The sequence below is a fragment of the Halichondria panicea genome, chromosome 4 (genome assembly GCF_963675165.1).
Source record: "Halichondria panicea chromosome 4, odHalPani1.1, whole genome shotgun sequence".
Taxonomy (NCBI): domain Eukaryota; kingdom Metazoa; phylum Porifera; class Demospongiae; order Suberitida; family Halichondriidae; genus Halichondria; species Halichondria panicea.
In genome coordinates this window covers 4,842,221-4,867,544 of record NC_087380.1, presented here as the reverse complement: position 1 = coordinate 4,867,544, position 25,324 = coordinate 4,842,221, and the positions used below count along the sequence as shown (strand labels likewise).

Sequence of the window (25,324 nt, the reverse complement as noted above, 5' to 3'; positions counted from 1 at the left end):
ATGATTATCCACATTTTCGAGGAGCATACATTTTGTGGTAAAGCCGCGAAAACCACTGAATTTTTGCTCCTCGAAAGTAAAGTATTTTGCACCATTGTTGTTTATGTGCAAAACGGTAGTATACATGTATGTGTGCACGTGTGTGTGTGTGTGTGTGTGCGTGCGTGCGTGCGTGTGGTGTGTGTGTGTGTGTGTGTGTGTGTGTGTGTGTGCGTGTGTGTGCGTGCGTGCGTGCGTGCGTGCGTGTGTGTGGTGTCACCCCTGGTGCTATTTAGTTTTGGCCTGTTAGTTACTGCTAGTCTTTCATCTACACGTATTGGTTGTACAACCAGGGAGCCCATTAATAGAGAGAAGGGAGGGCCTAACTACGGGATTACATTTCGTCAGTGTCTATGACCAACTGCTGCTAACATTATTCATTGCACTCACTAGATCAGACGTGTTATCAACCGCACATGTATGTACAGAGCAATTAGCACATTTCAAACAAGGAAATAATTACGGTTGGACGATAGGGGTCCGCAATACTTACACGTAACATTATTCCATGACAGTTATCCTGCACATATAATTATGCATAAATTATAAATGCTGCAGCATAAGGTTTTTAAGTGGTGATATACATACATGTACCTGTATTTTTACAGCAATAACCATTCCAAGGAAGTTGACTGAAATTAATTTGGACCTGGATGTAAGTACATTGTAACTTTGAAAATGCTGCAAGAACAGCTAGTGCTTGACTACATGTATATTGTAGTGGTACCTAGTGTGTGGCATAACTTTAGTTTCTTGCACAATGTAGGTGACCATCACTCTATCAGAAACCAAGACAATCTGGATGCTGGACATTCCGGGTACATGTGTGGCTCTGGACTCACCTGAATCTGACGAGGTCAAAAGGCTTAATGAAAGTTATCGAAAGGTATTTTAAACACCTTGTTCATTATTTTGCTTGTGTGTGGTGTACGTAGATCTATTACTGCTCTACCATTTCTATTCAGGTACAAGTAATAGCTAGCCTCTATAGGCTTCTAGCCACTTTTCGAATTTGTAAATTCATCTTGAATTATGGGCTAGTTTTGCTTACTTTGAGGGCCATCTCAGTCTCTTGACACTCGTGCGTAGCAATTAAAATCTGTTGACAATGTAGCTCTGCATTGAGCGCCTTTTTTTTAGTGGCTATAACTACCCTAGTATAGTTAGACTACAAATTGCAGCACTGTTTTATGAGAGCTGCAGCTAGCCATAAATGATAGACTTACGTTTGGCATCAACTGGGTCAATCATTTTCCACTCTTTTGTACCATTCCATGCATGCAAATATGTTCAATTGTACAGTACCAATCAATAAAAAGTTACTTTTTAAAACGCACGTGTAAACGATAGCGTTAATAAACCAGATGCAGAACGGACCACCTCCCTAAAAACGGAATGGAAGAAGTGGTGATGTCATCATGAACAGTTGAATTTTATTGTTGCACAATGATACATGTACTGTATGATTTGTACAATGATCTAGCTACATGTCAGGACTGCATGCAGGATTTTGGATCAGGGGGGGGCGAATTGGGCTAATTAAAAATGTAGGAGGGGCGAAGTCATCAGAATTATAGCGGTACAAATAAATCTGCCAGATCCTAAGGGGGGGCGAATTACTCCGCTCGCCCTCCCCTCAATGCAGCCCTGCATGTATTATATATACCCAGACAGTCAGAACATGCATGTAGATGTAGCACTTGAGAAGAGACAATGATCTTCAAAAATGGTCATTCTAGGTCACAGATGACTATGGAAGTCTTGTGGCTGATGCAAGACCAAGAATAACTTGGGAAAGGGTGCACTGTGCATTGTTGCAAAATAGCATCTCCATTGTGTAACTAATAGGATCTCAAGTTAACGAATCTGCTCACTCAGCAATTTAATTTGTACGTGTAAACGGTAGCGTTTTGCATAATGGGTTCATTAAAACGGGAACGGTGCATTTACACAACGAAACGGAACTTTTTATTGATTGGTAGTGTGCATGGTAACGTCATGTCGTAAAAAAGGTTCGCCTCCACCAAGGTATCAGTACCTGCAGTGCTTTAGTATGTAGTGTTACATTGTACATGTACATATAAAATGTATACAACGCGCAATAAACGCAGTATATTATAAAACGCTACCGTTTTCACGCACATACTACATGTAGGTTAATCAAGGACTTATTCCACCCAGTTGCTTAATTTGCGATAAAGGTAGTTTTAAACTACAGCATGGTGAATAATATCCTGCTTTTTAGGTGACACAGGGACTTCCAGTGACAGGTTATAGCTTGCTAGGATAAGTGGACTTTTATCTCTTGTAGTTTGTTGTAACTCTGGTTTTTAAAACACCTGCGAGTGAGTGGTTTAGCTGTTAGACTCATTAAGTAACTGCATGACTAGTGTTTTAAAACATACATGGCTGTACATTTACACCTTTTCAGCTTGTTGGGACCAGAGCAGGCAATGACCGCTTTTCAGAGCGGAGTATGCAAACCATCAACAATGACCTGAAGATCAAACAAAACCAAACTGAAGATGTTGTTAAAATGGTATGTTGCATTTCTACGTACAGTGTACTCTAAACATCGGCTCATTTCAAATTTGTTTGCTAGGATGCTGGTAGCACTGCAACAACATGGGACATGTATGACATGTACGAGGCCTTAAAGCAAGCTGAGGGTACGTACATTACATGTACATGTACATGTATAATTATAGTATAATGAGATGCATACACGTTTCCTCCTATGCATTTGAACATGTAGCACAATGACTATGCAAAATACACGTACAGTAGAACTACTATAGCTATGTACACTGTACATACGGTACATATTATTTTCTCTGTACTTACTGTACTTACTGCCAGGTAAAAGTGATGAGGAGACCTTAGAGGAACTGAGCAGTAGGGCCACTAGCAGGATGGTGAGTGGGACCTCACATAGAGCTCCCACTGCCATGGGCCAGCAGATGGACTCTACAATGCCAGGTGTGGTCTAGCTAGCTATCTTACATATGGTGCATGCTGGTAGTGTCATTCTCATGTGCATAACTATAGGAGAGTCTGTGTTCTTAGCCAGCATCATAACAGAAGCCAGCGTTGGATTAACACATCCTAGTAAGAAGAGTGAGAAAGACAACATTTTTGATCCTACTCTTCCTAGTGACCACCCAATTCTAAAGGTGAGTGATGTGTGTGTATTGCATACAAATATTTACACTGTGTTTAGAGTAATAACTTGAGAGACAATCTGAGGATGATGGAAAGAGCGGTTACGCAGAACATATACCAGTCAAAACAAGCTCTTTACAGAAAGTTGTTAGTTGTTGTTGGTAAGTAGTGAATGAACGTTGTATATGAATCACCTGTCAATTATGTGTAGATCCGGATGTTCCATCCCTCAACATCAAATCACTACCACTTAGCAATCCTCACCTAGAGAAGTTATGGTCCTTCTCATGCCCTCTCACCAGAAGACGTAATGTCACATGTATGGCATGGAACAAACTCAACATTGTTAGCAAAACGCTTTCATTACCTATTTTGTTCATTTTTATTTTACTTTTGCAGGACATTGTAGCAGTAGGTTATGGAGATTTCGGCTTTAGAGGCACTTCTACTGGTCTAGTCTGCTGTTGGTCTCTCAAAAATCCACAGGTGGGAAGTACATGTAAAATTGGATTGTGTAACATTACATGTACGTATACGTGTGTGCAAAAAAATGCTAAGTCGAAATGTATATGCCTGGTATTGATTTATGTTGTGTGTGGCACAGGATGTACATTCCTCCTGATTCCGATATCTATGTATTAGTGGAACCCGGTTATTCCCGAGCAGCACATTATTCCCGAGCAACACGCTCAGTTCGTTATCCAATTTCGTCCCTTGTATTGACTACATGTACAAGCTTGGTAGCTATAGGACCAATGACTCCCTTGTCATCTTGGCGTTGGTCTTCGTGTGAGATCTGACTGGACCACCCAGTAGCTGCTTTTTGGACCCTTCCTAGCTAGCAATTGTGACCTGCATTACTATTGAATTGTTACGTGTATCTACATGTATTCCAGGGTAAACTACATGTACATTGTAACAGGATTCTAGCCACTTTGATTTGTGGTGCAAAGCAGTGTTTATTAACTTACTTTTTATACATGTGTTACAGTATCCTGAGAGAATATTCAACGCTCCGTCTGGTATTACTTCCGTCAGCTTCTCCCAGAATCATCCGAACTTACTTGCAGTGAGTGATACGTTTAACTCAGTCTCTGTATGTACATGTATCTTTCAGGCTGGTCTGTACAATGGTGTCGTTGTGTTGTTTAATGTAAGAGGCACTGCACATGAGTCAGTATTGGACAGCAGGTACAATAATAAATGTACAATCTCTCCCCATACATGTACAATGTATGTACAATGTATCACATTTGATACACACTATATTTATTGAGACACTCTTCACTTTTTGTCGTAGACATTGAAAAAAAGTACTGTATAGTGATGGGTAATTTTTGAGGGGAATTTGCGGGTTTCAACCGGCAAACCCGAAATTTTCAACCGCGAAAATGCATGTTCAATATACAAGTCCGCTGGCTATATCCTCGAAATGAAATCAGCAAAATAATTACCGTACAGTGGGGTAAAAAATTCGTTTAACTCGAAAAACGATCGTTTTTGTAAGTAAAAATTTTGTTTAGTCTCGTGGCTGCACTGCATTCCTATGTTCCGGTAAGCCACGCCTACGTTAAAATTTCGTGGAGAGCAGCTTGACCACGAAAATAACGAATATTTTACCCCACAAAAATTACCCGCTATACGGTATGTTCATATACCACACTTACGTCACCACTAATTGATCTCATTGCTCAACAGCTGTACGATATAATATAGAAAATTAGCATACAGCCCCAGGCATGCACAGTTTTCAAGTTGTTTTTCATTTGTTAAAGAGAAAAGAGCCATGCTTGACCGGTACTAGCTAAGACTCAAACCGACGGCAGAAACATGCATATGGAAGCTGCTCTCCAACAAGATGGTTAAGCTTCCATGGGTCCATGGGCGTGGTTTAGATATACATTTCAAGAAAAGCTTGCAACTCCAGTACGGGACGTTGAATGGTCAACGCTTGGACCAAGAAAGCTCTTGACCATCTGTAGGAGTCGACGTGTTGCTCAACTTTTGCAGCCTGCATCGTGGATTGAATTGTTGCTAGGGGGAGGTTATTTTATAGTGCTGCGGTCACGTGGTATAAGTTAGATATGCCACACTTAACTCGGACGATATGCACCCAATATATCCTCCTCTTCGGTGTGGTATATCCTATACATTATATCTGCCAAGAATTAGACCCTTATTACTCAGTATCAGTCACTTTAGCATGCATTCAGCGTGTGTGAATAATACGTACTTTGTGTTCCCAGAGATGCCCTACACAAACACTCTGCTCCAGTGTGGCAGGTACGTTGGGTGGCCAAGGAAAGAGCTGTGGGAGAAAACAAGGCTGAAAACCTGGTCTCCATTTCAGTTGATGGGAAGGTCCTTCAATGGTCTATCCGTAAAGGATTTGAAAGCATGCAGCTCATGAAACTCAAGAGGATGGTGAAACCCAAGCAACAGTCGAAGAGAGTGAAGACCAAGCAAACACCTTCTAGAATTAACCCTAGCAACCCTGTCCCAAGCAACCAACCTGGTGCTGTCAATGTTGGTGGGGAGGCATATATATCGCAACATGCACCGGGAATGGGATTTGACTTTTCTTCCAGGGACTCCAACATATACTTGGCATGTACTGAAGAGGGATACATCCATAAATGTTCTTGTTCCTACAATGAGCAATTCTTGGAGACATATACTGGACACACTGTAAGTTAAATGGTTGTGAAGATGTATAACTAACCCTATTTTTTTATACAGGGCCCTGTGTATCGTGTGACCTGGTCACCTTTTGTTCCCACTCTGTTCTTAAGTTGCAGTGCTGACTGGAGCGTGAAGCTCTGGAGCCAGGACAGCACCACCCCATTGCACAGTTTTCATGCTGCACAGGTAGGTAACCTTTTGTGATCACTTCCAACATTGTGGAGTCTCAAAAGTAATAAATATGAATTTGTTGCCAGAAATCCATATTTGATGTGTGTTGGTCACCTTCGGATTCCCGGATATTTGGCTGTGTCAGCGAAGGACGAATTGAGATATGGAATTTAGAGCACAACATGTGAGTTATATGCATTTATATGAATGAGCTTACCAGTACTGTATTCTACGGAGAGTACGCCCACATCTGAAATTGTGCTCACCCTGCGTAGGGTGAAAGTTCCTATGGAGATTATCCATTTTGAGTGGCAAAAGGCATGAGTGGCAGCCGGTAGCAATGTTATTATACTAGTTGGCACATCCATGGCTGAGAATGCTCTAACTTAGATGGGCTGGAACAAAGTGTTAAACAGCGACTATGTCAAGAAACTAAACTTAGTCAGACAATGGATGATCCATCACTTTTCTCAGCTGCATTAATAACTCCATACTCAGTACCTCCTATTGAATATCCTGATATAAACTTATACGAAAGATGATAACGAAGGCTTATAAGAGCTTGGATGACTATAAGTAAATTTTATTGGCTGGCCTGGTTTTAACCGTAAACTGTTGTAAACAGCGGTGGAATTGTTGTTGTCCGTGTTAAAGTTTGCAATTCACAGTCTATAAGGGCCAGCCTATTGCTACATGTACCTTGGGTTGCTACCAAGAAAGATGGTGCTGTGCTATGTTCACATTGCACATGTATGGCTGGTTTTGGCGAAGTTTATTCACACATTGCAGGGGCGTAGCTACCATTGTTTCCTATAGTTGCCTAGAAAATCCCCCAGGAGCGTGCTGAGAATAATGAGCAGGGCTACTATAATTGACTCAAGCAGCCATGCTCATTTTTTCTGCAATATCCATGCAGTGCTGCAATCAGCTATGGAGATAGCATCGTGAAGCGTTTCACTTTGTCATCCTTTGGCTTGTCTCAGCTAGCTAGTGTCTTCCTTAGATTCACCATAGAAGTAATCAATCCTGCTCCAATATTTCGAAGACTCTAGCTAAATTCAGGAAGAACAAGTTTAGATCTACCACAATCCCAACCACATGAAACCTATCAGGTAAATGACATTTAATACGTAATTGACACCTGCCTTTTAGCATGTCTATAGCTAGCTACATGTATTCGAATCGAAAGAGATTTAGTAGTTTTAGAGGAAGCGCTACACAAAGGCAAAATAATTTTTTTAATTGGTGTTCTTCTTGATACGAATAATACAATATTATGTTCAGCAAGCAACGCAGATATCATGTCCGGAGGTGCTGACAGTATTGTGGTTGGTTCTTCTAGCTTCTACAGAAAACAACAATATTGTTGTGAAGAGGAAAGAGACTGTCTTTTTATTTGCTGTGATGGACACACTGCTCGATTGAATGGTTTCATGTAGAATGTCAAAGCGAGTTCCAAAAAAGGGAATGATTTTGCCCTGGCTGTCGGAAAATTTTGAAAGTACCATCAACAAAGCGTGAACAGTGAACATAATTGCTTGTGTCTATGGAAAACTGCCAATTCATTATAGGTGTATAATAATAGTAAGCGCATGTAATTATGCCTCGGTGCACATGCGCAAGCGAGGTATACGGTAGTGTGTTTGTGTGTCTGTGTGCGTGTGTAGACTGCTACAGCTGCTCAAGGATCAATAAAGTGCAAGTAAGAGTTTCTATAGGCTTCTAATCATGTTTTCTTGGATTTTAATTCGTGGATTTGCAAAATAATGCTTTGTTCTCGATAGTTTGCTTACTTAGAATGCCATTGCAACCTTTTCAGAAGAGCATAATTATAGCCAAACTTGTTTACCGAGTGTTGCTACTCTACTTAGTAGTTAGCTCTGCACTAGAACGCTAGCTATTGGTAGCTGCAAGAGTGAGAAGAGAGTTGCAAGGCTCTGCTGATGCAGCCATTAATTTTAGACTTGAACTTTTGGCATCGATCGTTTTTAACAACAATTACGGTTGATCATTAACCACTCTTTGAGTTCGCATGTAGCAAAACAAAAATGTGTCGTATATCCTATACTTGAAGAAAATGTTAATTTATCAGACAGGACAGCAAAAATTAACTTATAGCCCACGTGGAATGTCCAGACAGGCATGCCGCATGTGAGCTACAGTGGAACCTCTGTTAACAACCACCTCCGAATAAAGGCCAGTTGCTATATAACGGCCAGGCACCCAGGTCCGAAATGAACAGTTTGTGTACAAACAACCTCTCAACAAAGGCCACCTCTGTATAAAGGCCAAAACATTGTTCCCCAAAGGTGTCCGTTATAGAGGGGTTCCACTGTAGCAACAGTGTGTGACTCAACTATATAGCCATATTAAAATGAAAGCACCACGGGTGCTGACGCCCTGGTGGATGTGTTAAAGCTACATAACTGAAAGCTACTACATGTACATTGTAGCTATTGCTAATCACACATGATATCATGATTAACATTTTTGCATTAATTTTGCGGCATAATCACGGGGAAACTCAAAGAGTGGACCAAATAAATTGTTGCTAAAAAGTCCAAAATCTAAAATTAATGGCTGCTGCATCTGTGCAGTAGAGAGACTTGCAGCTATCTTCTTCACTCTTGCAGCTACCAATAGCTAGCGTTCTAGTGCAGATCTAACTACTAAGTAGAGTAGCAATTAACACTCGACTCTTCTGGTAGAGAGGTGCGTTTTTGTACAGAGGTGCGTGTTGTACAGAGGTGCATAGAGGTGCGATGAAAAGGCTGCAATAACATTCCAAGTAAGCAGAACTAGGCACAAACCGAAATTATTACTAGAAGCCTATAGAAAGTCTTACTTGAAAATCATTGATGCCGCTTGCGCATGCGTACACTGAGGCATAACTACTATTACTGTAGACATCTTGCTACAGCTATACAGCTACCGTAGAAATTGGATTATTAGCGCTTACTCGACTATAAGCGTATCTTTATTTTAAGCGCAGGCTTTTTATACTCGAATTGAAGCGCTTTTCCAATTATGCAAAGGTTATTAGTGACATTTTAGCAGCTATCGTTAGCTTGTAGTGCATGGTAGCTATATAGCTATGATGTCCATCTGGAAGGACTCTCTGGGGCCTTGTCTGATAATGCTGAGAGAATGTGAGACATGGATGAGGTCCTTTTATTCCAAGTTCCTGGTCAATATGAATGTTTTTATTAAATGAACTGTAAAATGAACTGTAACATAATAGTATAATATAGATCCAGTTAGGGGGTTGCCAGCTTGCCTTGCTTTAATACTCACTTTCTAGCCAGCTTGCAAGTCAGCTCTCATCACAGAGACATCCGGTTACTGCATGGGTGGGGCTCAAAATGACTGCATTATAGCATTATAGGCGCATTCTCGAATATAAGCATTTAGTGCTGATCACATGATCTCCAGCCAATCAGCTTATCTGAAAGCAGTCAGGTGACCATGGATTAAATAACTTAATCCACACTTAAGTGTGCTTTAAGTTGGTTAAGTGTGCTTTAAGTTGGTTTGTTAATGCACACTTTTTATCAAACAACCATAATGAATGTCATCATAATTATAATAATAATACAAGCAAATTGAATATGTACACAAGCAAAGCTGAAAAGTATTAGAAAGTTGAATGTTATTGTTTCGACTTGTTCATGTGTACCAAATTGCTGACTGGATCATAGCATCGTTTTTTCGTCTGAAGAAATAGGCTCAGCTTGCTTCGAAGATGTACATACCTGTACCTAAGCCAGATCCATATAATCGTTTCATCAAAGGTGCTTCGAATATCATAGCTTTCCAAAAGAGCAAACCAGACACTCATTGCCATATAGTTTGCGCACAAAGTTTCCCATCCAGTAAGCCAGATCAGCTGGAGGCATATCCAGTAGTGGGATCGGGACTGTTGGTCAGCAGGAGAAATAAGTCGAGAACATGCCCAGTCAGTCCAGATAGCTTTAGATCGTATCTCCTTCTCCTTTGCATCAGTTACTGGATCTACAAACCTACTAAAACTTGCTATTACGTCTAGCTAGCTAGCTAGCCACCAGCAACTGATTTAAAATGTAGCTAGATCTAGCTGCCACGAGGCTAGAGCTCATGTGACAGCACTAAATCCTTTAGAACACAACTAGCCAAGTCACGTGTTTTAATCTGGTGCACTCGAATGGCCTCTCGGTTACGTAATGCACTCGGCTGCGCCTCGAGCACCACGTTAACCTCGAGGCCATCCTCGGCACGCAGATTAAAACACTTAATCTTGGCTAGGTGTGTTCTAAATAATACATAGAGCTCTGCTATTGACCCCAAGAGCGTATGCGCTAATAATCCAGTTCTACAGTACTATGCTTGGATGTACATTGTATCTTGGTATTTTCCGGATAATTGTGAAATTGAAGCACCAGAATGTTCGAAAAATGCCCGCGATAATTAAAAGTGTCCAATACATTAGGGTATTTACTTCTAGTCAGTCAGACGGAAACGGTACCAGCTAGTGCACCTTTTTCAACAAGTATAATTTTACATGTGAACGTTATTGGGCTATCACGGCACACAAAAAGGCTCAACAAACTAGCTGTGCAGTCGTCAGTTTCCGATCCAGTCTTCCCTACAGAGATGAACATTAATTAACTTACTGGTTGTATTATGCCGAGTGCAAAGTTGCTAAAAGCGTGCTATTTAGTGTACTTACAAATGTACTAACAAGTGACTGTTTTAGCAATTAAGCCCGCTATTTAAAATTTCCGTACAACGAGAAAGTTTGGCGGCTGAGCCATTTGAGCATAATTGGCGGTTTTTGATTCAATTTGATTTGGCAATCTTTTGTAAAATCCGCCAAATCGCCAAATTAAAACACACACCAAAGTTTCCCAGTTATACAGTATATACAATAGCTCGTAAGAGACAAGCTAGGCAGTGATGTATAACACCTATGCATCTGTTACAGACTTGATCCAATGATCCTCCATAAGCCCAACTCTGGAATACAACAGACGTGTATTACTTTTGCCCAAGAAACACAGGTACATGTACATGTACATTCTCCTATGTAATAAGCATAATAATGATGTGCATGTATAATTTATAGTTATACCATGTGGTGTTCTTATAGCAAACAAGTCGCAGAGAGTATAATAATTATTGTGCCCTTGAGTCAGTACACGTCTTATAATAGCCATGATAAAACTATTACATACGTTCATATTATGCAGGTGGTGCTGGTAGGGGATGAAATGGGTGCAGTATCTGTATATCTTATACGCAATCTACCTGCTGCTCCCAATGACCAGGTTACCATTAAATTAATGTATTTCTGCGTATCCCTACTGATGGCAAATCCATCACACCATACATTACGTACATTATTATTGAAAATTGTAAAAATCATAATCTTGTTGCCTGTAATTATAGTCTCTTCTTACACAGGTGCCTTAATTAACCCGAGGTGCGTAGGCGGCCTCGGTTACAGTAGTCTGTCATTCTGTCTGTGTGTCCGTGTGTCTGTCGCTCAGTTTGGCTTACCTGGTGATTTAGGCATCACGATTTTGTACGTAGCATTAACACTAAGGCTTAAAATTTGACAGATTTTGCAAAGAAGTATTTGTTTCACAGAAAAGGCGAGCTAAACCTAAGAAGCTTTTTGCGTACACTACTAAACGCGTATAGGAGCCATACTTCTCTGCATGAGACTCCAGGCTTCTTTGCTGTGATCCTAGTCCACAGTGCATATAAAACCCTGTTCTCAAATGTTTCAGCATGCCTCCAGTCTGGCTTAGCTCCTGAGTTGCTGTGCTAGACAGTTTAATAAGTCATACATGATAGTCATCACTACATGCATTGCATTATATAACTGATCTGGTTTCTTTATAGTCATGCGAGGGTTTGCACTTTAGTGCTCTAGTTAGCTATATGTATTTAATACTAGAGCACTAAAGTGCAAACCCTCGGCCGGCTGGTGACATGTTTAAGAAACCAGAAGAGTGATATAATGCAGTGCATGTAGTGATGTATGACTGAGCTGTCTAGCATGCACAGCAACTCAGGAGCAGTAAAACAGATGCTGAGTTTTAGTGGTACATACCGTAAAACATCTATTTAAGGCGACCCTCTAAATATGCGACACTTGGGCATTTCGCCCATATAGCACCATATAAATTCATTTTTTTGTGTACATTAAAACTCTACTTTTGCAAAACGTGATTATTTAAAAGTGCATGTCGCCTTAAATCGAGGTTTTACGGTAGATATATGCACTGTGGATCACAGCAAAGAAGCTTGGAGTCTCAGAGAAGTATGGCTCCTGGAGTAGGACCTAGCAGTCTGCTACAGAGACAGCAAGCCAGACCCAATTCTAGCTTTCTATTTTAGCAATCCTTTTCCATTGTTCCTGGTACGGGATCACTTCAGCTGTAAATATGTAGGGTGCCTCGAATAAAGGCCGTGTGTAGTTAGCTAGCTGCCAACGTGTAAGTTCCAGATTTAGAGCTTTTGCTCGCTTTTATTCGACAACGAAGCTTTAACATCAAAATCTGCCAAATTTAAAACTACTACCTTGTTGTGTTGAGGCTATCCATGGCATAAACACAGTGCTCTCGCATCCAGGTGAGTAGACTCAGAATACACAGACAGACAGACGGACTACTATAACCCGTGGCACGCCTCGGGTTAATAATCTGTCAGAGAAGGTCGGACTTCACTTTCTAATTATGACCTTTTAATGAAATTCCTGGCCAAATTGCTGTACGATTTTACTTACTCAGCAGTAAGAACATGACAGGATCTACCATAAGATCTCGATTTAAAGCGACACTTTTTAATAATTACGAATCCAGAGGTTGCACCTTTTGGAGGTTGAAAAATTATATTGAAGTCCTGGTGTCGCATATTTAGAGGGTCGCATCTAATTGGAGGTAACTTTACAGAGTCTACTTGCCTCGATTTCAGGCCGCTTAAAAACACTGATTACTCCAGTGGGCTACAATCGAGGCTAGGGAGTGGCTACATTTACCTCTATTTAGAACGCGACATTAAAAAATAATTGTCAACGCAGCTGTCGCTTCTTTTAGAGGTCAGAAAATTGCTGAAGCTCCTGGGTGTCGCATATTTGGAGGGTCGCCTTAAATCGAGGTCTTACGGTACCTTGCCTGGGCTAAGGTCCAGTAACCATCACAGACACAAGGAACATAGTCTCATAAATCAGCCGCCCTCTATGCTTATACGTTTAGAGGACGGCTAATGAGACTAGCAGAAGCATATAAATTATAAGTAGACGCTACTAAATTAGCAATTTGGCCTGGAATGTTAGCTAGTGATGCAATATGTGTGCACTGAGGGATAAAAATTTCCCAGAAGAGTTAAAAGTGTCTTGATCGATAAAATTAATTACAAATAATACTTATACACTCCGGCGACCATAATAATAATAATAATTATCATGCATGCGTGCTAATTTTGTTTAACAAGAATAGTACTAAATACGGTAGAACTTTCTACACACTCAACCGTTCTTATTGTTTTTACCGCAGGAAGAAGCACTACTCAGGGCAGTGTCTGTATCACAGAAAGATCTATAGCCATTTGTACTAACAACTTGTAATTATTTAGCAAATGACTGTTTTATTGTAACATTCTTATAACTGTGTTGGAAATAGGTCAACATCGCACCTCTCTACAGTGAAAAACTAAACTTTTTATTCAGAGCACCCGAAAAATTAAACCTGGTTAAATAAAAATTAATTAGACATAAAGCTACAAATGTTATTGTATTCACATGCATGAAACACAATCATGTGAGAGAACATGGACAGTGACAGACTACAATGTTAGTTCCACGTGTGAGGATTGTGATTAAGAGCTAACCCCCCCTGGGTGGACGTTTTGGGGGTTGTGGAGGGGGTTGGCTGGATTCGTTTTGTAGGTACAGGTAGATCTCCTTCAGAATTGTTGATAGTTCTGAAAATGTGGGACGATCCTCAGCCCTGCACAAATAATATAATAGAACAAGTGCATAGATTCTGGGGGGGAGGGGTTGCAATGTACATACATACATGTGTGCATTCATATAGAAGTGTTCCAAAATAATAATTATCTTGAATTCAAACAAAACTTAGCTTAACCCTTTCCCCGTTTTAATTAAAACAAGAAAATACAGAATAAATAACAATTTTCTTTCAAAATTCATATGTCATGAACCATACATTGAAATCACTTGTAACTATTTCCTACAGGTAGCGCAGACCCCAGAGGTATCTTGACACCATCTTCGTTACCTAGCAACTGACCACCCCCACTAATTAGCAATTGTTTACAAACATTCACAACTATGTACACAAATAATACTGTATGAGGGCACAGAGTGGCTAAAGACACTAAATAAGTGTTCTCAATGTTCTCACGGTGACATGGTTCAATCAGGATCTGCAGAAAGTTCTCTGCGAGGTCGTATCAGCAGACGCCCTTTTCCCGGGAAATGTTTTCTTTACCTACACACAGGTTTACAAGTTCAATGGTGGCTCATGATGTCCACTGCTGTACTAACTAGCCTAAACACAGTTATACTGAAGCTATCAAGACTATACAAATGCTACTCTAGACTTACCAGATCCAAGAAGTTGTTCCATCGCAAGAGCTTCTTCCTCAGGCCTTCAGGCTCTATATTTTCTAGCTTGAGGTAGCTTTTTATCTAGCTATGATCCCAGTCACTGTCCTCTCACTCAACAAGGCCATAAGCATCGATATTCTCACTGTCTAGCTATACTTTAGAACCCCACTAAAGTTGTACTACAAAGATCTTGAAACATTATCAAACGGTCACTTTTCTTTCGACATTAATGTACTAAGCGTACCTCCAGGCAGCATATTAAAGATACCATGTGAAAGAGCAGCTCAATGCACATGTGCTGGTACCTACAGTGTGTGCATAGCTCCAACACAGGGGGCACAACGAATTTTAGAAAACGACCACTAGAGTGGCCGTCATATGACGGCTTCAACGGGGAAAGGGTTAACTAGAGCACTAAAGTGCAAACCCTTGGCTGGTGACAGGATAATAATAAAGAAACCAGAAGAGTGATATACATGCATAAAATGCGTATTATTGAGGCTGTTTAGCTTGTCTAGCACATCGACTCAGGATCGAGCAATCAGTGAATTACAACTGTTACAAAGTTTTAGTGGTTACATTGTGAGCAGGACAATCATGCATGATCACAGCTAGAAATAATTATTATGGCATGGTCATCCTTATCCTGGTGCTGCATGCATGCATCGATCCCTTCAAAATAATAAGTGCCTCGAATAAAGGCCATGTGTAGTATGCTGCAAGTTCAAGCTTCTTAGCTTTTGTTGCTTTTATTCGACAACGAAGCTTTAACATCAAATCTTCCACTACTGCTCTGTTAACAACCATGCACCTCTGAATAAAGGCCAGCTGCTATAATTATAATGGCCAGGCACCAAATGAACAGTTTGCACACAACAACCCCTCAACAAAAGTCATCTCTGTATAAAAGCCAAAACATTGTTCCCCAAAGGTGTCTGTTATAGAGGGGTTCTACTGTATTACCAATAACTTGTTGTGCGAAGGCTATCCATCATGTACACGCAGGGTGAGCATGCACAGAAATCACAAACAGACAGACAGACAAACCAGACGACTCCTCTACCCCGCTAGCCACGGCACGGCCTCGAGTACCATAATTAAAGTCTATTTTGTGGGAAAGATGACTTACACGAAAACCTAAACGCAGTATATACCAGAACTAGGCAATAAAGTAAATCGTTTACTCACAAAAATCCCCACATTCAACCCCTCCATGAAAATATTACCTGCTGTATAGTACAATTTATATTTCATCTAGGATTAAAAGTTTGGTTTGGGCCGCAAACATGTTTGCCCACACCCCCTATAGTGCATCACAGTAAATCTAGTTATATGCCACGGTGCACATGCACAAGCGAGGTATACGGTAGTGTGTTTGTGTGTGTGTGTGTGTGTGTGTGTATCTGTGTGTGTATATAGACTGCTACAGCTGGATCAATGAAGTGCAAGTAAGAGATTCTATAGGCTTCTAGTCATGTTTTCTTGGATTTTAATTCGTGGATTTGCAAAATAATGCTTCGTTCTCGAGTTATGCCTAGTTTTGCTTACTTGGAATGCCATTGCAGCCTTTTCAGAAGAGCATGTAGCCAAACTTGTTTACCGAGTGTTGCTACTCTACTTAGTAGTTAGCTCTGTACTAGAACGCTAGCGCTGCAAGAGTACATGAGAAGAGAGCTACAAGGCTCTGCTGATGGCAGCCATTAATTTTAGACTTGAACTTTGGCATTGATCGTTTTTAACAACAATCATGGTCGATCATTACCCACTCCTTGAGTTTGCATGCAGAAAATTGCAAAAAATGTTCATCATGTGTATAAAATTAAGCTATTAGTAGCTTTATGTTATGTAGCTTTGGCATCTCCACCGAGGCATCAGCACCTGCGGTGCTTTCATCACATATTGCACATCATAGACAGTACTTGGGTGATGATGTCAAACATTGGGGGGGGGGGAGATTTACCCTTGCCCCCTCCCACTAGACGAAACCCTGATAGGTACATCCACATGTAATAAACCTTACTTCCAAGACCAGCATCTGAGCATGATGTCATAAACTGGAGGGGGACACTTGTCTGGTCGATCCAGCCTTCTATTGTGTTCCAGCATTTGCATAATGTCCTGACCTTGCATCCCCTGTGAGGAATAATGTTGGAGTTTGATCAGCAATGCAGTAACAGGCTGATAATTATAAACAAACACAACTCATGCAACTCAATGTAGGATTGAAACATGGCCATTAGAGGCCTAACTATTTTGGACCAGATTCAATGTACGTGAAAAGATGCGTCACCTCAAAATCAAAATAATTTTTGTCACCCCTGGAGCTGCATAGCTAGGTCACAACTACTCGTCAACTTTGACAATAATACTTACTGAGTATGGCTTGGATCCATAAGAAAAAGCTTCCCACACTGTCACAGCATAGCTCCATACATCAGATTTACTGTCAAACTTGGCAAAGTAGATACACTCTGGAGCATACCATTTCAGAGGCCATCTACCCGCAGTCTCAGCCTGAGAAAAATTATAATTATATAATTATATGCAACATACACATAATGCATGTTTAAAAATATTTGTGACGGACAGTACTAACATTAAAGTAGCTACACGCGAGCTCGCTGCGATGAGATTGTTAGTTGTCTGTTGCTTTTCTCGGGAACAGGCTCAAACTCGGGAAAGCTAAATCCAAAAACTATAATCTTAGTGAACTTAATTCCTGAGATGACATAAAACCTATAGAACAAATAATGTCTTGAGAACATCATTTTTAGACAGAATATATACAGACAAACTCCGGCATAGATATCTATAGACAAACATGGAAGACTACAATTATCCGCAGCTGCATAAATATACGCACCTCAGGTTAATAATCAACTTACTCTGTAGTAGTTATTACTGCCAATAGCTCGTGACATCCCAAAATCACTAATTTTAACATTTTCTTCATCAACAACGAGAACGTTTCTTGCAGCCAAGTCACGGTGAACAAATCTCATTTTCTCCAAGTACTCCATCCCTTGAGTCACCTCTACCATCATGTTCATGATCTTGCTTGCTGAAAGCGATCTGGAAATGGCGTATAATGAGTCAATTCAATTCTCAATAATTATACAGAATAATTATATCATCACAGCAAGTCCTTATTTCACTACGACTAGTCTAAGTTATAGACGCAGTAAAGGAAGAAAATTGGCAACTGGCGACAAAATGTAACTATTTGTGATGCGCAATGTTACTGGAATGTTATTTTTCAGCCTCCAAAGAAAATGTAAAGGACTTACGTACCTTAATTCACATAGACACAAAAATAAGCATGCAGGATAAGGCCACTGTTAGTTGCATACTTGTTTCAGATCAACCTCCTTCCTCGGTTTTGCTCACCTCCTCAATTAAGTCATTATTGCTGATGTCAGCCATTATTTGAGGTCAAAGTCTTTTTTTTGCTGAAATTGCATTATTTTACCTTGTGCCATGTTGTAAGTTGCATTGTGCACCAAAAAGCCAGTGCGTAAAAAAATGATTATTGTTCAGACTCCGTCCTTTTGTGTATTTTCGTTAGTTAAAAAAACAAGATATGACATCATCAAATAATGGGATAATGGGTAATGAAGGCCTCCCTCCCTCATCGGGTCTAGCTAGTATTCTCAATCTGAAACAAGTATACAACTAACAGTGGCCTAATTATAAGTAGGCGTAATTATGGAATATAGCAGTATTTTTTAATTGGGCACAAACCTAGTGTATAAGTTTGCTGGCCATAACATTATGTGTGAAGAACTGTGGAAGATATACAAGGACAAAAACATTCATCTGCCATATCTTCGATTCGACCCAAATCTGGAAAACTGTAGGTCCAAAGAACTAACTAATGATAACGAACTGTCTGTTGTCATCTTGGGTAGTGCAGCAACTCATTTGCAACTACACTGTACTTCAAAGTTCAAATTAAGTCCTTTTCTATTATAACGAAGGTCAGTACATTATTATGTTCCAAATAAGCTGTTGCTAATTAGGTACATGTATATATGCAGGTTGAGGAGCCTGGAGCCATGCAACTCCTCCCCATGCACATGATCTGACACTGACAGGGAAAGCCACTTTCTTTCTTTCATTCATGTCAGGTGGTTGGATACGTGCTATGACTTGTCACCCAAAAATTGACACATTATAGTTATACATTCTTGCCCACATGGTCCTCTGATATAATTATCAACATTCTTCTAGCTCCTGTTACTTGCTGCTTAGCCAGCATTTATTTATTGTATACAAAATCTTTTGGTTGCTAATACACCCGTAGATCATGTCAACAGCCGAGGGTTAGCACTACAGTGCTCTAGCCTTAATTATCCAAGACGTGTGGGCGCCACGAGTATAGAAGCCGTTTGGGGCTTATTTGTTTGTTTGTGTGTGGCATCTCTTATACACACCTGGATTCCATATAGCGTTGCATTTACAGCATGGACAGTTGAAGTGATCCCGTACCAGGAATAGTGGAAAAGGTAGAAAACTAGTGGTTTGTTGCCTCAAAAAGCTTCTTTGCTGACTCCATAATCCTAGAACCAGGACTCCAGGAGCCGCAAAGGCTGCATGTCTCATGTACCACTAAAACTTTGTTCTCAGCATGCCTGCAATCTGGTTTAGTTTTATTGCTATTCTAGACAGCTCAGTCATACATACTACATAACATGCACTGCATTCAATCATTGTATATCACTCCTCCGGTTTCTTTCTTATTGTGTCACCAGCTGAGGGTTTGCACTTTAGCTTATTGCTCTAGTTTTAATTTGTTATGCTCACTAATTGTATGTCACTGTCCTCTTGTCCTGTCAGTTTTGTCTTTTCGTCGTTTTTTTGTCAGGGCTATATACCTTGCTATTTGGTATGCTCCTTAATTATACAGACTTAAACATAAAACAATACATGTACTTACGGATGTCTTCGCAAAAATTTATTGAGTGGTCCAAGCGGTGCTAACTCCATCACGAGACGAATGGGATTGCTCACACATATACCTATGTTTAAATGGTAGCTAAACAATGTACCAATAATTATTACAACGAAATATGTAAAACTTACCATACAGTCTCACTATATGTGGATGATCCAACATTGCCATCGCATCTGCTTCTCGTAGTATTTCCGACTGAGCAGACAATAAACAACTGTAAATACTTCGATTTAGTAGTATAATGACTAGGTTTGAGAATTAACCATACAAAAGGTGAACAGGAAGAAGTCTTAGACGTTACCGTATATGCTCGATCAGAGTCCGCTCTTGTATAAAGGCCGCACTCAAATAGTAGCTTCCCTTGCTAGCAAAATGAAACATTTAGTAGCCGCTCTCAAATAGCAGTCTCAGTGAACTTTAACTCTAGCATTTCTGCACGAGGCAGCCAAAAAATTATTAATACTAACAGCTAGCTACATGCACGTAGCTTCTGGGTACAAGTAGCAGCTTGTTAGTGCTTCACAAAGACTTTTCTCATGGCAGATTCAGGTGAAAAGAACTTTTGATGACAAACTAAAGGTTGTTGAATTAGCTGGAGCTAATAAACGCCGCTCTTGAACAGTGGCCTCTCTCGAATTGTAGCCTCCTCTTCCAGCAAAATGAAACATTATTTTAGTAGCCGCGGCTCCTGATCAAGCATATACGGTATTTACGCCAATTTTGAAAGAAGAACATACTACATGTATGTGCATTTTAAGTTACTTTTACACACTTTTTGATTAGGGAGTTCGTCAGCAGGCTTGAGGGATTTAATAGCACATTTGACCTCTGGTCCGCCAGTTTTGGGTTTGTATATACCAGCACGAACTGTTCCAAACGTTCCAGCCCCTTGAAAAAAGTTGTGAAGAGACTATGTTATATGTTGCTTTCAATTTAAAGCACCCTGACAATGTTTGTCAATCGTTATTGACAGTCAAAATTATTGCAAATGTGACAATAGATACATCTGTACATATAAAATTAATTATTATAATTATGTTACCTAGCTCTCCTTGAACAGTGATCTCCGACACATCAATTCGTCTGGGCCCATGCTGCACACGGGAGGCAGACTCTTCAGCTGAGAACATGGACACAGGGCACACTTCTCCTAAGGAACACAACAGCCCATCAGGAGTCCGGGAATAGTGATCAACAACTTGCAACAAGTTCTCAAATCTTCTTCCGTTTTCAATTGACAACTGTCCTAGTGAGTTCATATCGAGAAGGTAATGATAAATCTGACTGCCGTGGCAAACACAGAGGGCAAAACTGTTGACTTGAGTCCGCTCGCGAACCAGGAATGTTCCATCACAAATTCCATACATTCGAATTCTTCTCTCACTTTCCTCTCGCGATGTAGCACCATGAAACCAGAGCTGTTTACGATGAAGAATTCCTCCAACAAGTTGCTCGAAGGCACTGCGTCGTTTCAGTAGAGCATCATTGACTTGATGTTCCTGGAGAAGAAAATGATACTTCAATGTGTAGTAAGTTTAGTGACCTAATAATTATACAGGCCTCAAATTAATGGCATTGAAACCAGCGCATAAACTAATAAGTTTATGCGCTGATTTGGTCAAAAGCAGAGCTCCATCAGCTTTTACTCGATGATGCATAATGCAGCCACATTTTAGCCCCATGTCTCTGTGATACTAGCTAGCTGGTTGGAAAGCGTGCGAGCTGGCAACTTTTACAACCATAATTTCATCATAGTTAAGATATGTCATAGATCCTTTGAGTTACCGTATAGCAAGTTATTTTTGTATGGTGTTATTGAAGAGCATCATACGAAAATTAAAACTTACTTTTCTAATGAAAATGTATATACTTTTGAGAGTATGCTAAGCATATCTGACCCCAAATTTTCCATTCAAAAACTCATACCTTACATCTTTTAATAATGAAATTCGCCAAAATTAGCACCCTGAAAAATCTGAAAACGCTAAATTACTAACCCGTCATAGTAATCTTATAGGTAAACGATTCATGACATGTTTTCGCTCACATGACATGCAATACTATACATTAGACGGTTGTACACGAAACCAAAAAGTTAATAATGATTATTAGCATACTTGAGCCTTGAACCTATTTTACCAAGCTCTTTTCAGCAGTTCATTCTGTGAACAAGAGTATACTGTGAACAAGAGTATACTTACAGATGATGACATGGCTGAGTATACATTCGCTCTCAGTACGGTAGCTTCTACTTTTCAAAGGTCAGAGGTCAGTTTGACATAACAACAATCTTTGTGTGAGGTCACCCTTTTTAGAGACAGCATGATTTTTTAGGAGGGGCGCAGAACTAAAAGGAACTAATTTGCAGCAGCAGTAACATCAGTGAAGGGGCTATTTTTTTTTATCACAAGAATCAGGGAGCAACAAGCAGTCACACTTGCAAATTTACTGCACAAAACATAAAGTCACGTGATTATAGTGACCTTTTGACCCTGTCCAACCTCCTCTGACTGACTATATACATTGTACAACAATTTGTTCAGGAAAGTCAACTAGAGCACTAAAGTGCAAACCCTCGGTTGGTATGATTATAAAGAAACCAGAAGAGTGATATAATGCAGTGCATAAAGTGATGTTGTTATCATGCATGACTTGCACAGTAACTCAGGAGCAATAAAACGGAGGCATGCTGAAACATTTGAGAACAGGTAGTGGTACTATAGATATATGCACTGTGGATTAGGGTCACAGCAAAGAAGCCTGGAGTCTCAGACAAGTATGGCTCCAGGTCCTGCAGCATGGAGTAGGATCCCAGTCAGCTAAAGCAAGCTTTCTACTTTAGTGACCCTGTTCCATTGTTCCTGGACCTGGTACAGGATCGCTTCAGTTATAAGTAACGCATGTGCAAGTTCTGTTCAAGCTACATTTTGCTCGACAACGAAGCTTTAACACCAAAAGCTGCCACTATTAGAAGTACTGACTTGTTGTGTGGAGGCTACCCATGCTGTAAATGCAGTGCTAGGGCATCCAGATAAGCAGACCCAGTCACAAGCTTCTTAGCTTTTGCTCGTTTTTATTTGACAACAAAGCTCTAACATCGAAATCTACCATTGTTAAAACTAATAACTTACTGTGTGAAGGCTATCCATGCTATAAACGCAGTGCTGTGGCAGGCAGGTGAGCAGACCCAGAAATTACAAACAGACAGACAAACGAAACGACTACTATACCCGTGGCCGCCCACGCGCGCCTCGGGTAATTACAAACACCATATAACGAGGTTGCAAGCTGTGCTGTGCTAATTAATACCTCTCGCTATGTTTTGCTTTCGCTCAAGAGTGTATATAGAAGTTTGCTTTGTATAATGTTTTGTTATTAATTATTGTTGATACTACACACACAGCAAGCAGTCAATACCAGGCCCACTCTAAGTGTGGTCTGGGATCGAGGCTAGTCAGTCAAGTGATTACACACTCGTCACAGTAGCATCCGGTTACAAAGTGGGGCCGAAAATTACTGCATTATAAAACTCTGCACCCCATTAATGCATACATTGTACATGTACATGTACATGTACAATGTGTGTGCTAATAACCCAGTTTCTATATGGTACTTCCACGTATCTATTAATTGCCCTTGTATTAGAGCAATATTATTGTAAAGCTGCAAACACTCTGCCAATCTTCGTTGTATGTATTCTTCATATTATGTCAAAAAGTGCATTACCTGATACCCCAGCTGAAGAGCTGCTTCTCTCATTGCGATCTGCATCTCTTCCAGTGTGATGAACCTGTACCCTTGAGGTGGCTGACCAGGACCACGATAACAGGGCCTCTTCAGTGTGGTCAGCAAACCATCCACTTTCTTAGTGTGGTATTGAATGAGCTCCACCGGTGTACTGAACTTCGTCCCGTCTTGTATTGCTACCGTACCCTCAGGGTGTCTAGAGATCATGTAGTGGTACTTCTTACCCTATAGTTTGTTTTAATGAATAGAGTCAACAGACATACATGTACAGGTACATGTGTAAACAAAAGTAACTTTCACTGTCACATTCGTAACATAATAACAATGAAAGCACCGCAGGTGCTGATGCCTCGGTGGAGATGCCAAAGCTATATAACATAATAAAGCTACTAATATTCATGCAAACTCAAAGCGTGGGTAATGATCGACCATGATTGTTGTTAAAAATGATCGATGCCAAAAGTTCAAATCTAAAATTAATGGCTGCCGTCAGCAGAGCCTTGCAGCTCTCTTCTCACTCTTGCAGCTACCAATAGCTAGCGTTCTAGTGCAGAGCTAACTACTAAGTAGAGTAGCAACATTCGGTAAACAAGTTTGGCTTCGTGCTCTTCTGAAAAGGCTGCAACGGCATTCCAAGTAAGCAAAACTAGGCATAACTCAAGAACGAAGCATTATTTTGCAAATCCACGAATTAAAATCAAAGTAAACATGACTAGAAGCCTATAGAAACTCTTAATTCATCCTTGAGCAGCTGTAGCAGTCTACACAGACACACACAAACACACTACCGTATACCTCGCTTGCGCATGCGCAACGAGGCATAATTATCATTATTTTAATATGGAGGATCTCCAAGTAGTTTCAGGCCTATTTCAACAGGAGGAGTTGACATATTTATATCACACATGAACCATGCCTGGCTACCACGGTGTATTTTGCGCAAAGTGGTAAACAAAAGGTTCAGTACTTGTGTGTGTTTTGGAGAGTTTCCTGAAATCTATGACGGAGGAGATGATCCAGTAAATAGCGAAAATTAAGCCCCCAAATGTTGTGCTATCTGGTATTTAGACTTGTTGAAGTGCACATGTATACCATCATACTGAAGAGGTACGACAATAGTATACTAGCTTTCGAATGCGAGACTCTTCCGATTAATCAGGAGTGTTTACATAGGTAGCAAATGATTCTAGCAAAGGAGAGCGCACACACATACGATTGGCATGTTACAAACCATTTTATAAATGTCAGTAGGTACAATCGCATTCAAAACCTGATACCGTATATATATAGCGGGTAATTTTTGTGGGGTAAACATTCCGTTCAACTCGAAAACGGTGATTTTCAGTGAGTAAACATTTCTTCATTGCCTGTGTAGCATCAGAGCACTGCATTGCATGTGTTCCGGTGAGCCACGTATGCCTAAATTTTCGTGGAGATTAGCTTGCCCAAGGAAATAACGAATACTTTGCCCCACGAAAATTACACGCTATATCGTATACAGTATGTGAAATTGGTACCATAAAGCACCAGTTTTTGAGGACAAATTTCTCAAAATAAATATTTTGGAGGACTCGCGTACGTACCTGGGAACAGATGGAGAGCACATATTCTCCAGTCATCGTGAGACTATCACGTACTAGATACATTCCTTCAGCAGCCCCCTGTGCATCAAGGATCTTCTCAGCATCCACACGTGAGATACGACCATGGTACCACTTCTCTTTGGCAAGGTCTGTCATGACTCGTACTCCCAGTCAACAATACACATAAAAATATCATGAAATAAGCTTAATTTGCTGTTAAGTAATAGGTATAGATCTAGCTGTACACGATTTTAAATCGATAACCTAGACGTAGCTAGCTAGCTAGCTAGCTATTATTAGTCGATGAGATCAGAGATATTATTTAAAATAGAAGTGGGTCAACATAATAATTTTTTATGGTAAAGAGGGGAT

At 40.3% G+C, this 25,324-nt stretch overlaps 2 protein-coding genes across 3 annotated transcripts in view; one reads left to right on the top strand and one right to left on the bottom strand.

Annotated features, from left to right (window-relative positions):
* Window positions 1-13,736, top strand: part of LOC135335648 (dynein axonemal intermediate chain 4-like) — a 21,341-nt gene extending 7,605 nt beyond the window's left edge. For both annotated transcript variants that reach the window (XM_064531204.1, XM_064531205.1), the window contains exons 7-23: window positions 648-694; window positions 806-925; window positions 2,471-2,578; window positions 2,642-2,708; window positions 2,899-3,018; window positions 3,088-3,212; window positions 3,260-3,362; window positions 3,413-3,546; window positions 3,601-3,687; window positions 4,193-4,270; window positions 4,319-4,392; window positions 5,448-5,889; window positions 5,941-6,069; window positions 6,141-6,238; window positions 11,015-11,090; window positions 11,280-11,357; window positions 13,593-13,736. In XM_064531204.1, coding sequence (XP_064387274.1) covers window positions 648-694; window positions 806-925; window positions 2,471-2,578; window positions 2,642-2,708; window positions 2,899-3,018; window positions 3,088-3,212; window positions 3,260-3,362; window positions 3,413-3,546; window positions 3,601-3,687; window positions 4,193-4,270; window positions 4,319-4,392; window positions 5,448-5,889; window positions 5,941-6,069; window positions 6,141-6,238; window positions 11,015-11,090; window positions 11,280-11,357; window positions 13,593-13,640 — 1,934 coding nt within the window. In that variant the 3' untranslated portion in view covers window positions 13,641-13,736. The remainder of the gene's footprint in view (window positions 1-647; window positions 695-805; window positions 926-2,470; window positions 2,579-2,641; window positions 2,709-2,898; window positions 3,019-3,087; window positions 3,213-3,259; window positions 3,363-3,412; window positions 3,547-3,600; window positions 3,688-4,192; window positions 4,271-4,318; window positions 4,393-5,447; window positions 5,890-5,940; window positions 6,070-6,140; window positions 6,239-11,014; window positions 11,091-11,279; window positions 11,358-13,592) is intronic.
* Window positions 13,737-25,309, bottom strand: LOC135335649 (tyrosine-protein kinase SYK-like). The gene is made up of 10 exons (XM_064531206.1): window positions 24,953-25,309; window positions 23,349-23,594; window positions 20,665-21,121; window positions 20,395-20,510; window positions 19,751-19,817; window positions 19,605-19,686; window positions 17,554-17,740; window positions 17,042-17,182; window positions 16,689-16,801; window positions 13,737-14,045 (listed from the first exon to the last, which is right to left on the bottom strand). The coding sequence occupies exons 1-10, from the start codon at window positions 25,106-25,108 to the stop codon at window positions 13,922-13,924; spliced, it is 1,689 nt and encodes a 562-aa protein (XP_064387276.1). The 5' UTR covers window positions 25,109-25,309; the 3' UTR covers window positions 13,737-13,921.
* Window positions 25,310-25,324: the final 15 nt, after the last annotated feature.